This window comes from Schistocerca cancellata, chromosome 3 (genome assembly GCF_023864275.1).
Source record: "Schistocerca cancellata isolate TAMUIC-IGC-003103 chromosome 3, iqSchCanc2.1, whole genome shotgun sequence".
In the NCBI taxonomy this organism is placed as follows: Eukaryota; Metazoa; Arthropoda; class Insecta; order Orthoptera; family Acrididae; genus Schistocerca; species Schistocerca cancellata.
In genome coordinates this window covers 292,787,065-292,800,254 of record NC_064628.1, presented here as the reverse complement: position 1 = coordinate 292,800,254, position 13,190 = coordinate 292,787,065, and the positions used below count along the sequence as shown (strand labels likewise).

The 13,190-nt window shown below is 38.6% G+C and overlaps 1 protein-coding gene across 1 annotated transcript in view; it reads right to left on the bottom strand.

The window, feature by feature from the left end:
* LOC126176277 (partitioning defective 3 homolog) overlaps nt 1–13,190 on the bottom strand; it is a 286,886-nt gene that overhangs the window by 90,387 nt on the left and 183,309 nt on the right. The window contains exons 12-13 of the mRNA XM_049923426.1: nt 7,294–7,501; nt 1,690–1,835 (exon numbers count right to left, since the gene is read on the bottom strand). Of these exons, the coding sequence (XP_049779383.1) occupies nt 1,690–1,835; nt 7,294–7,501 (354 nt within the window). The remainder of the gene's footprint in view (nt 1–1,689; nt 1,836–7,293; nt 7,502–13,190) is intronic.

Genomic DNA, 13,190 nt, shown 5'->3' with positions numbered 1-13,190 from the left:
TAATTGTCACCTTCGAAATTTGGCATCTGTCTGTGTTATGTGCAGCTTACCTAAGGTAAGCCGATCTTCATGATTACGATATGTGCTGCTGAATTGCATCAGGTACAAAGTATCCAATATTGTTTGGTTAGTGCTGTGTATGAAATCTGTGTATTTTTCATCAGCATCACTTTGTGTGTGTGTGTGTGTGTGTGTGTGTGTGTGTGTGTGTGTGTGTGTGTGTGTGTGTGTGTGTGTGTGTGTGAGAGAGAGAGAGAGAGAGAGAGAGAGAGAGAGAGAGAGAGAGAGAGAGAGAGAGAGAGAGAGATGTAACATGAAATAAAAGTGCCAGAGCCGTTGTTCACGATCCAAACATATCAAGAAAGAATGCCACACAAGGAATTGGAAGTCTAACTGACCAATTTTGTGGCAATTTGGCAACAATGAATTGTTCAGGTGTGACATCTAGCACTCTGATTGGAGGAAACCACGCACAATGCATGAAGTGTCACCCATCTAGAAATTTTAATCAGACTATAAGTGTTGCATTCAAAGCCTGAGGCAGTTGGAAACTTAGTCATCAATGAGAGTACCATGTATGTTCGTTACGTGAACTTTATGTTAGCCAGATGCTATGACGTAATGTACTGTGTCAGTAAGTCAGCGAGGAGCAGCTATTTAAAAAGTTTATGTCAAGTACTGACTGAGTAATTTGTCAAACCACTCATAGTGTGTTTAAATTACTAACAATGTAAACTCCAGGGTGGAATATCAGTAACGTAAGGAAAAGATATATTGCTACTTACATAAAGATGATGGGTTAAGTTGCAGAGAGGCACAGTCAAAAAGACACTTGCACATAAGCTTCAAGGAAATGCCTTTGTCAGGAAAAGAAAGAGAGAAACATCATTCACTCACACATGCAAGCACATCTCACTCACACATTACCACCAACTATAGCTCTCAGACCAGAATGACTTATGCATAAATGTCTTTTAATTGTGCCTGCCTGCAACTTAATGTGTCATCTTTACGGTAAGTAACAATCTATCTTTTCCTTATTACATTGTTAACTTAACTATCATATAATCAGCAAGATGATATTCAGATGTGTTGAATAAAAATAAATATGACAGACTGATGAAGTAAAAATCAATTGTGTTGTTACTTCACAATCAACTGTTTGAATAACCAAGCAACTGTTGGAAGAAGGAAAGATCAATGGATATTATTGAGACTGAAGAATCCTTACATGTCAGTAAGTTACAGCACGTCTGCAGTTCTGATGCACAATGAAATCCCTACCCCACAGTACTGTAGTATGCATAGATGAAGCAAAGCAAAGCAAAATAACGCAGCCGATGTCCACTTTATCAATGTGTTGTAATGTTTCATTTCAATTACTCCAGGGTTGTACCATGGTACTGTGGCAAGGGGATTTTATTACATACTAGGATTGCAGACTGTGTACTTGCATATGAACATACAAATACTTGCATAACTTTATTTGATGTGATGATTATGCCTCGTGTAAAAACCACATAAAACAGTTTGATGAGTAGTTGTGAGGGTGGTGAAGCCCCATCTTGAAAGACATTTTTCTTGCCAGTTGTTGGGTATTAGTTGACACAACAAAATCATATGTGATGTGCCACATTTGTAACCCCCTTTAACCACTTAAAGATAAAAGTGTAATGAACATATACGTACCTGAGGAACTGGTCAACAAACTGCTGGCTGAATCACGGCCAGAATGGGATGGTTGACTACTATTGGGCCCATGTGATGTTACACATCGTGCTACTGTCAAAGTTATTATACCAGGGGTAGGGCCTTCCATATGTACCATTGCACGCCTGTAAGGTATGAAAAAGTAAGACTGTCTTTAATAAATTAATCTATGTCTACTGATAAAAAAGGAACCATCCTGCCATTTGTTGGAAGCAATTTAGGGAAATCATGGGAAATCAGAATCATGATGGCCAGATGCAGATTTGAACCATTGTTCTCCTGAATGCAAGTGCTAGATCAGACACACAATACATTGTTCCTTGACATGGAATATGCCACCTGCATTATAGTTTTAAGTGTCAACCAGCATGCTTTTGGACTAATACCATAAACTAATGAGTCACTTAATACACAGTGTTTCCTCTCACTCTAACACAACATATTTGAAGAACTCTCATGTCAAGTATGTCTTAAGTTACATCATTCATTCTGGGTAAGGATGAATACCTCACGCGTCTATTTCTTGAGACACAACAATTGAAATTAATGAGTGATACAGATATCTACTGCAATGCTGTCTGACAGACAATTCCTGCTTTCAGGTTTGAACATGGCTATTTCTCAGTAACCGTTTTGGCAGCCACAGTAAGTATTTTGCATGTCAGCCAGAACCATATTTCAGTGATGAAATCTATTAACTGGAAACTACTGGACAAATTACACTTACCTAAAATGAGACTTTGTCAAAATGTAAGTGTAGTTTAAACACAAAAAACAAAATTCTTTAGTCAGAAAAAGAACTTTTTGCCATGATTATTTAACTCCAAGGTCCTGATGGCTAGATAGCATGATAAAAATATTTTCAAAAGCTCTTCCATTGTTATAATCTAGTCACAAAGATGTACAAGTACATTCCACATTCGTTGCATGAGCATCCTGATAGTTGCACACTCATTTTCCAATACAAACTGAGGTGACAATACCATCGTTGTGAGGATGGAAACCAGTTTCTGCCCCAATATAAAGTATGACGAGATACTTTTTTGTCAATTACACTATGAACAAATTTGTATCGAAGTATAACAGCATAAAAAATGTAAAAAAAATCAAACTACCACAAACACTTAACACATCAAAACAGTTGACGCTGCCCTTGACATAAAACAAATTGTCAAATATTTAAAACGATAGCCAGAGTTCCTGTAGAAAATTTATGAGCTTTGCTCATCCCATGTCCCAGCTTTTGAATTTTGTCGAGAACATTAAACAGGATAAAGACTATTGAACATGGGAGTGGAGAAAATTATCAGTGGCCACAAAGAAAGCAGCTTAAGCAGTTTTTTATTGTAAGAATATTTACAATAAAGTTCTCAGCTTCTTCAAATTAATAATGAGCTGGAATGGAAGTTGCAGTGATGATTTTCTGCCCTACATTTTTTAAAAAACAGAGTATTATATTCACATGCTTCTGACAGTCAAAAACAGTGTGTAATCAAATAGTCATAGAGAAAAACTAAGATGCACAATGCACATGCTTTTAGGCAAAAGAATAGTACAGCACCTGGGTGTTGTTCCACAGACTACAGTAAAAGAAAGATTTGCAACTCAGCAAAACATTTTACAGCCCAGTAACTAAAAACATTATTTGAAATGTGCAGGCAAACAAGAAAATTAGTTAATTACATATTCAGTTACTGACCTGTTGTCTAACTGCAGTTTTTTAGTCCTTCGTGTGCTAATAATAAGGATAACATTAAATAATACAGCCAACAATACACATGTTTATTCTTATTAATAAGTGTAGCCACAATGACTTAAATAGCAAGGCTTCTCTTTAATTAACATTTTAAGCAACACTTTACCATCAAGGAGTTACCATTAAATTAATACACAGACAGATTTTGGAGAAATCGAGAATGGTTGGCTGTCTAATATTTACCATGAAGAAAGAAATTTTCCTTCACAGACTGTTCTTTATGTCCCTTGTTATCTGAGCACTTTACCCGATACCTTACAAGGTATTGGGTACGGTGATCAGGGGAAAAAAAAAATCTACACAGGAAAATTACTAGCAAGCAGCTGTCAATCTTTACTTAAGAAAGACTATCTATCACAGACACTACTAAAAATAAAGTCCTCTTAAAGCAAAAAGAATTCCTTTGGGGAAATACAGAAAGAATGCAGAAATCACAGCAACCAAATTTCATATTCAACTGACTGCAAATTCAGTACAATTTGTGACCTTAAAAGATAGGTAGGTTTAGTAACAAATGAATATATGTTTACCCAATTTTTTAAGAACACACATCTTCTAAAATGAGACTGTTCTAGACACCATATAGCGGAGATGCTGAGTCGCAGATGGGCACAACAAAAAGACTCCCACAATTAAAGCTTTTGGCCATTAAGGCCTTTGTCAACAATACACACACACACACACACACACACACACACACTCACACACTCACACACACACTAGGACCCATATCGAGACCCGGCTGATTGTAGAGCACTTGATGGTTGGTGAGACGTTAACCCTGTGTGCCAGTCCACACTCTGGCCGACCTCGAAAAGCGTGTGTGCACCCACAGTGCATGATGGGAGAGGCGACTAGGTGGGGATAGGAGCAGGCTGGCGGGGAGGGAGAGAGATAGTACAGTGGGGGTGTTGGATAGTGAGGTGCTGCAGGTTAGATGGAGGGCAGGGAAGAGGAGGGGAGGGGAGGGGGGGGGGGAGGGGAGTAGTGGAAAAGGAGCGAACTAAAAAGACTGGGTGTTGTGGTGAAATTATGGCTGTGTAGTGCTGGAATGGGAACAAGGAAGGACAGTAACAAAGGTTGAGGCAAGGAGGGTGATGAGCCTCAACCTTCGTTAGTCACTGTCCTCACGCATCCAGCCCCTTCCCTGTTCCCATTCCAGCACTACATAGCCATCATTCTACAAACACACCCAGTCTTTTTGTTTCTCTCCTTTTCCGCTACTACACCCGCCCCCCCCCCCTCCCTCTCCCCATCTCTCCCCTGCCCTCTGTCTAACCTGCAGGACTTCACTGTCCGTAGCACCCACCATAGTACCCCTCCTCCTCCCTGCTGCCCCAACCTCCTCCTTACCCCCACCCAGTCACCACTCCCATCATCACAAGTAAGCACTGGTGCTGCTGCTCACAGTATGGTTTTAGTTGCCTGAGATTGCAGTCATGTGTAGAGTTGTATTTGCGTGTGTGTGCGCATGTATGTATGTGTATTTTTGATGAAGGCCTTAATGGCTGAAAGCTTTATTTGTGAGTCTTTTCGTCATGCCTATGCGCAACTCAGCATCTCCACTATATAGTGAGTAGCAGCTTTCCTTCTTATAACACTGTCACATTCCATCCTGGATTTTACATTGTTTGAGATTGTTTTAAAGATTTTTATGAACTTATTTGACAGATCACATTGGGGGAAAAAAACCATTGTTCATTTTTGTCACTTGCTATTAACATAAAAGCTGGAAGAAAAACAGCAACTAACAAGTCAGCCAATTAATGTAGCTCCATATCCTGGAAACATTCTAGACTAATGCAGCATGTGGATATTGTTCCACAGATTGTTGAGAGTTTCAGGATCATTGCCTAATGTTGGACTGAATAGGCAGTTTTGAGAGATGAAATAGAGAAGGGGAGCACAGGACCACGTGTATTAAACAACAAAGCCTAGTAGAAATCCTGAACAACACAGGAGATATTGAATTTAACTGGAAAAAAGATAAAATGTAAAAATGCAGCAAATGAAGTAGGCAAAAAAGGACAGACACATTAGATTTTACATCTTGTCAAAGGCAAGCCTTTAGAAGCATACATAAATAAGGGAAAGATAGACGCAACCTACAGGAAAACTAAAGAGACCTATGGAGAAAACTGAAGCAGCTACACAAGTAAAAAGATCTCAGATGGCAAACCTGTACTAAACTATGGCCTGTACTACACTATAGAGTGAAAGCTCGAAGGTGAAAGGAGATTATATATATAGGTCTATATAACACAAACAAAAGTGAGGACAATATTATAGAAAAAGAGGAGGGAGCAGGTGAAGATGACATAGGATCCTGTGAAAACAAGTTGACAGAGCACTGAAAGGCTGAAGTGATCAATGTCCCTGGGCTAGAGGACATCTCCTCAGAATTACTGACATCTTTCCGAGAGTCAGCCATGATGAAACTCTTCCACCTATTGTATTAATCCAAATTTCAAACAAGACACATGCTATTATTTATAAAGGAATGGAAAAACTAGTAAAAGCAGACTTCAAGGAAGATCAGTTTGGGTTCCAGAGGGATTTAGGTAAAAAAAGAGGTGATACTGACACTAAGACTTATCCTAGAACAGGTTGTAGAGAAAGGAAACTGCACTGATAGTGCTTGTGGACTTAGAGAAACCTTTTGACAGTGTTGAATGGAGTTCACTCTTCAAAATTTTGAATGTAGTAAAGATAAAACACAGAGAGTGAAGGGTTATTTACAACATGCACAGAAATCAGGATGCAGCAATAAGAGTCAAAGGACATGAAAGTGAAGCCCTAGTTGAGAAGGGTGTGACCCAGGATTGTAGCCCATCCCTGAAGTCATCAGTCTCCATATGACAAAGCTCTGAAGGTAACCAAGCAGAAATTTGGAAAGGTAATTAAAATTTGGGAAGAAGAAAAAAAAGTTTGCTGATGACTCTGTAGCTGTGTCAAAGACTGAAGGTCTTGCAAGAGCTAATTCATGGAATGGATGGTGTCTTGAACAGAGATTAATAAGATGAACATCAATAAAAGTAAAACAAGGGTAATGGAGCAAATTTGAATTAAGTCAGACAATTAGGTAAGAGGGAATTAAAATTATGAAATGAGAATAAGCACTTGTGGAAAAAAAAAAAAAATTGTCAACATCTAATATGAATTTAAGTGTTAGTGCTATAACCCTGTACACAACACCAGGATATGCGCTATGGCATCAGGCTGCTGGTGCGGTACACTTCAAATAGGCCAACAATGGTAGCTGCACAGGCCAGCCACCATAGGTCACAAAACTAGTGTGCACAGTGTGACATCCACTCCACCACCTACTGGAGAGCCCTCTCTATATAAAGACAACACAGTCAGCACTCCTCCTCCGACTGTGTTCTACTGCTTACTGTACTGTTTCTAAGTTTGTCATTTACTTGAGTGAGTCAACAAGATTTGTTCTTAGTGGCCACACTAATGGTTGTGTTATGAAGCCATTCCTGGAGGTACCTGAAATCTTGAAAGTGAAACATGGATAAAAAGAAATTCAGGCATGAAGAGAATTGATGATTTTGAAATATAGTGCTACAAATGCTCAAGATTAAATGGGTAGATTGAATTTCAAATGAGATACTGAATCAAACTGCGAGAAAAGGAAATTTTTGCCACAAATTTACTAAAAGAAGGGCTTGGTTGATATATCACATCCTGAGGCATCAAGGAATTGTCAATTTGGCAATAGAAGTGACCACCACCACCACCACCACCACCACCACCACCACCACCAACAACAACAACAACAACAAATACTTTTTTTTAGGATGCAGTATATGTGCACTCACCTAAGAGTCTCCATGGCATCAGAATTTGACTGATTGAGCAAAGATATTCCATTAACGTTAAGCAACTGATCATTGGTGCGCAATCTACCATCACGAGAAGCTGCTCCACCATGTAGCACACTCTTTACAAAGATGCCTAGGTCTGTGGATCCGGACTGTCCATGAGCGTTTCCGTGACTTGCTGTTGTCTTGCCCTTCACACTCACACCTGTTAATATCAAAGCACTTCATGAGGTGACAAACACCAGATTTGGCAAACATAGTTTCAACTCAATTTAAAGCTTACTGTGATGATAATCAGGGTGAAAACAACAGACAGAGAGAGAGTCGAGGCCACCCACTTGTAGATGATTTAAGGGTTGCACAAAGTACACAACCTCAGATATTTTACAAATCCATAGTTTTAAATTTTCACTCTTATTCTCGATCTTGCAACTGATCCAGTACTCAATTCACTTGAATTACTCTCCTCAATTTAACCTTATCTGCATCAGACAGGTAGGCTCTGTTGTTTTGGCGCATCTTTCCTGACATAATTCTACCATGTGCTCACATTCAACCTTGCCTTGCCATTTTATATGCTATCCTGTTGTCTTTGTTCCCTATCAAACATTCCCCTTTTCACATTTCTTTTTCTCTCATATTCTAACAACATACTCATACCAGAAATGAAAGACCGAGAGAGTTGGCACAGTGGTTAGACACTGGACTCGCATTCGGGAGGATGACGGTTCAATCCTATGTCCGGCCATCCTGATTTAGGTTTTCCGTGATTTCCCTAAAACACTCCAGGCAAATGCCGGGATGGTTCCTTTGAAAGGGCACAGCCAACTTCCTTCCCTGTCCTTCCCTAACCCGATGAGACCGATGACCTCGCTGTCTGGTCTCCTTCCCCCAAACAGCCCAACCCTAACAACTGTGAAAACAGCAGAACACATTTACAACTTGTTTATAGCAAATAGCTGAACCATTATTGTACAAAGATTTATATTATGCAATTCCAAACAGCTTACATGGCAATACACAACAGTGTTTGTGGCTAATAACAAGGCTGAATTTAGAATTAACATTCTGCGAAATTCAAAGTACTAAAAATAAAAATAAGTTCTGTAAAGATGTTTATTTGAGATCAGAGTTCAGAACTGAGTTTTATATTCTGGCCCCCAGTCCATACCAAGTTGACGAAAATCTGAAGTTTGTTTCCAAACTGCACCGATTTCAAAAACAAAGTAAAAGCTACCATATTAGCCATTATATTCATAATTTATCACTATATTTTCACTGAAGTATAATGTTCATATTAAATGGGATTCTGTATTAACACTGTATAAACAGCAAAGTTATGTAAATGTTTATGTTTGTAGCATGAAATTGAACAGCAGCTGAGTATTCTAAGATGAAGGGCAGTAGCACTTTCCTGCCAGTACACATATATAAATTAATCTAGAAGTAATTCAGTTGACTATCACTCAGCAGGTTTGCACTTCTTAATTTTTAAGTATACTTCACAGAAGTTGCATACAGCGACTGCTTCTGCCTGTTTATGTACGTACGAGGGTTGGAATTTTAATAGTAGCAACTATTTATTTACAACTTGTACAAAATAGATGTATGTTTCAAGGTTTTACTGTCTTTCAGAGCAGTTACTGGCACTGTGTATAACACATTGCCAGTGATGTGGAAGTTGCAGGATAACCTTACCAGTGGCAGTTGTGTTTATTGTTTGAGGGGAGCAGTCTATGGCCTAACAAATCCCTGTAACAGTTTTGAAGTGAATCCCACAAAGTGCATCCTTTAATTTAGGAATCAAGTTGAGGTCACAAGGGCTGCAGTCCAAGGAGCGTAGTGGATGATACAGCACTTTCCAGCCCCACTGATAGAACTAGTCAGTCAACTTGTGATATATGTGCCTGAGCATTTTCCTGCAAAATGATGGCAGGGTTCAGCAGAAAATTTCACCGCTTCTTTCTTTAAGCTGGTTGCAAGCTGCTTTCCAAAAATGAACACCATAGAGAAAGAAGTGGTGACACATTCTGCAGGACCTGCCCATCATTTTACAAGAAAATGCTCAGGCACATATATCGTAAGTTTTGACTGATTTGTTTGATTGAGGGGACTGGAAAATGCTGCACCACTCATCACAGTCCACAGAATTCAGCCATTGTGACTTCAACTCCATTTCTAAATTGAAGGGAGAACTTCATTGCATTCACTTCTGAACTGTTACAGGTTTGTCGGGCAATAGACCACTCCACTTGAAATTATAACACAACTGCCACTGCTAAAGGTATCCTGTAACTTCCATATCACTGGCAGTGGGTTATGCACAATGCTGGTGACTACTCTGAAAGACCATAAAATTTTGAAATATATATCTGTTTTGTATAAGCTGCAAATAGATCGTTGTCACTATTGAACTTCTGACTCTCCTACAACTTGATTCATCCTACATTGATGAAAGATTTCCTTCATAGCAGGATATACAGAGCTCAATGTTTAAATTAATTAACAATGTTTTTCTTTATGCTTAATTAATTAACTAAGTAGCCCAAATAAGACTGAATTTTTATACAGGTATCATTTAACAATTCAAAACCAGTTCCATACTTAAAAATCAATTATTACGTGATTAATAGGGTATCATATATGTATGACTTCAGTCAGTCATATCAGTGGTAAGTTTACCACATTTTATGTTATTTGTGACACACACAATGAAATTTATAACACTAGTTTTTGAGCACTAGCTTTTTTCCCTGTAATACTGTAACCCCCTCCCCAAGACACACACAAGCCCACTCCTGTTGTCATGGTAAGACTTATGTACAATGAAATTAATGACATTTCAAAGCTAATTGGACTTAACAATAGATCGAAAACGTATTTAAACAAACACTTTGTTTGATAAGTCGTCAAACACTTTACATGCAAACCAATATTTTACACACCTTGTCACAGTTTTTTATGCCAAAGTCTGCAGCTTGTTAGCCAGCAACCCAATGATCTATTCTGCCATATCTGGAGTCTTGATACTCTGTCTCAGAAGGCCTCCCTTCAGACTTGCAACATGTGCATTTGTTTCCAAGACAAATTATAATACAGTACTGAAATTGATCCAGTTTCTCATTTCCTTCCAGCCTAAGTGATAGCTAAGCAGTTTTTTTACCTGCATCAATGCAATGCACTGTAAAAATGAAGTCCATTTTTTCCTTCTGATGGATGTCCTGTAGAGACTCACGTTTTCATCAGCCCCATCAACACCATCCATGTTTTCATTGTAAACATGAATCATTTGAGATTGTTCAATAACTATGCTTTTCTTCTCATTAAGCAAAAATCATTTCACTGTGTGTAATGGCTTTACAGGTGTAGATTTGGAAGCTGTTGTGACCACACCATTGTCATTCTGTATTGCAAGTATAATATTGCTACATTTGTCACTTTTGAAATCAACAGTTCCCAGAGCAGATTTCTTCATTTTTTTACTGTTTGGCAAGGAGAATCTTGAGATCTGGTTTTCTCTAAGTGTCCCTGTTCCTTGGAAATAAGCAGGTAATAGGAGTGTTTCCCCAAACTCAGTAACATGTCAACCTGCTGAAGAATGACACTTGCTCCTAACCGTAAGTGTTTGTAGTTCTGCAGTAGAGTGGTGTTCGAACCTAGGTAAGGATCCATCCACACAATGTATCTAGTCCTAATAGTTCTAGTCCAAATTTTGTAGCTGTATGGAATTAGTTTTCCTCTATTGAATTGCTTGCACCCATATTTACCAAAGTAAGGCACCCGTGTTTCACCACCACCAAACTTTTTTCTTCATAGGGTGCATTCTTCTGGAACTGTGTGGTGAGCATGTCAAATTATTTCCTAACCTTAGCGTACCTGTCTGATTTATTTGGATTTTCATTGTCACTTAAGTGTAAGCTGAACATTATGAATTTGAATATATTGCAGGAAATAGCTGCAGCAATGAGATAATTATGGTAACTTGATCTTGTTTTCTAGTAGACATTCTGACTCGGCAGGGGTGCCTATAGCCAGGGGCAATAGGAGGCCATGCCCAACACCTCCCCCCCCCCCCCCCCCCTTTCCCAGCTCTCAGGGAAAAGAAAGAACGTAACAGGTGTTTTTCTTTCAAGTAAGAAAAGACAGATAGCTACTTTCCATAAAGAAGACATGTCAAGTTGCAGACAGTCACAATTAAAAGACACTCACACACAGCTTTCGACCAAAGTGTTTGTCAGTTCACACACACACACACACACACACACACACACACACACACACACACACACACACACACACACACACACACACACACCACACCTCATGCACATATGATCGCCATTTCCATCATCTCGATGCTCAAGTTGGGAGTTGTGTGTGTGTGTGTGTGTGTGTGTGTGTGTGTGTGTGTGTGTTTTTACTGACAAAGGCTGTGGCCGAAAGCTATATGAGAGTGCCTGTCTGAAACCTGACATGTCTTTTTTTTTGGTGAGCAGCAACTGGTCTTTTCCTACATTGTTGATATTCCTACCTGTAGTTTCCATTGTTTGATTTAAAAGGCTCTGTTACACAGGTTTTAAATGGAATATGAACGAACTTTTTTGTGGCTCCTTAAAAGTTACTATTCGTTTTCCAAAATATTAAAATATCCCATACCCCCATGTCTGGCCCCCTGCAAACTGTTATATGGGCACCCTTGCATATCAGTACTTTAATGTAACTGCTAAGTAAAAGTATTACAATAAATGTACTCATTTCAATTATGTTTGCAGCACATTGGTTTGTGAATGTAACAATGATGTCAATAATATCATCATCAAAAAATTGTTGGTAACATAATATTGTCGAGATTGTTCATTTGTGCACTCTGTAAGGTCACATTTATGTCAATTATACATCTTCCTCTTTGTATTACCATTTTCATCCTGTCTGTCTTCCCCTGTCCCTACCTTTCCTCCTATCACTGCCAGTCTTTCAGGATGTTCACTTTCAATAACCAGTTCTACTTCTGTTTCAGTTCTCAATTGACTTCCTAGTAAATTATCTACATGTGCATTATTTTCATCCTCTGAATCCTGATGAGTCACATCATCACAAGCACTAATGGGAGGAAGAGCTGACTGCTGGCATCCACAATGGTGTCATTGTATTCATCATTTTCATGTATTCCCAAAATTTTGATTGAGACTGAAATCCCTACATAAAGGAAATAATAGTACTTATCTTTTGCTGTAAATGAACCCTCCTTTGTAACTGGCATACTACATGTAGTATGGCAGTATATAACACTAAATGCTGTGGATCATGATAAATTGTCTTGTTTTTGAAAGATGGGGATATAAAATAGTAGTTACAAATAAATGTAAGACATAGTGCACAAATCTTTCATACCCAATGTGATAGCATTCTGCCATTTTTCCATGCACAAGAACATTAATACAATTTTCTAGTCACAAATAAATATCAGCATTGCAAGACCCTAGTTGTCAACCACAATTCAAACTTTTAACAATAGCTTACAGCAGGTAACAGCTGCCAATCACATAATCGTATGTGTTGCATTCTACATGTAAGACATCAGTGTAATAGGAGTTAATTAATTAATTAATTAATTAGAATTAGACATGTACTCACATCTTAAAATGTGAAGAGAAGATGAAGACACTCAAATGGGACCAGCCATACGATGTCAGGACCTTTTATTATTTGTGCACTCCATGAAGATGCTCAGTGAGGTTGCTGATGGGAGTAAGTCAACTGATATAAATCTAAATACGTTGACTGGTGCTGAATGTGTTCCACCAGCTACCACCTTTAACTAGCAGATATCATACTGTTTACTGCATCAAACACATCAACAGGTAAGATGATTGGAAGCCCTATGAATCTTTACA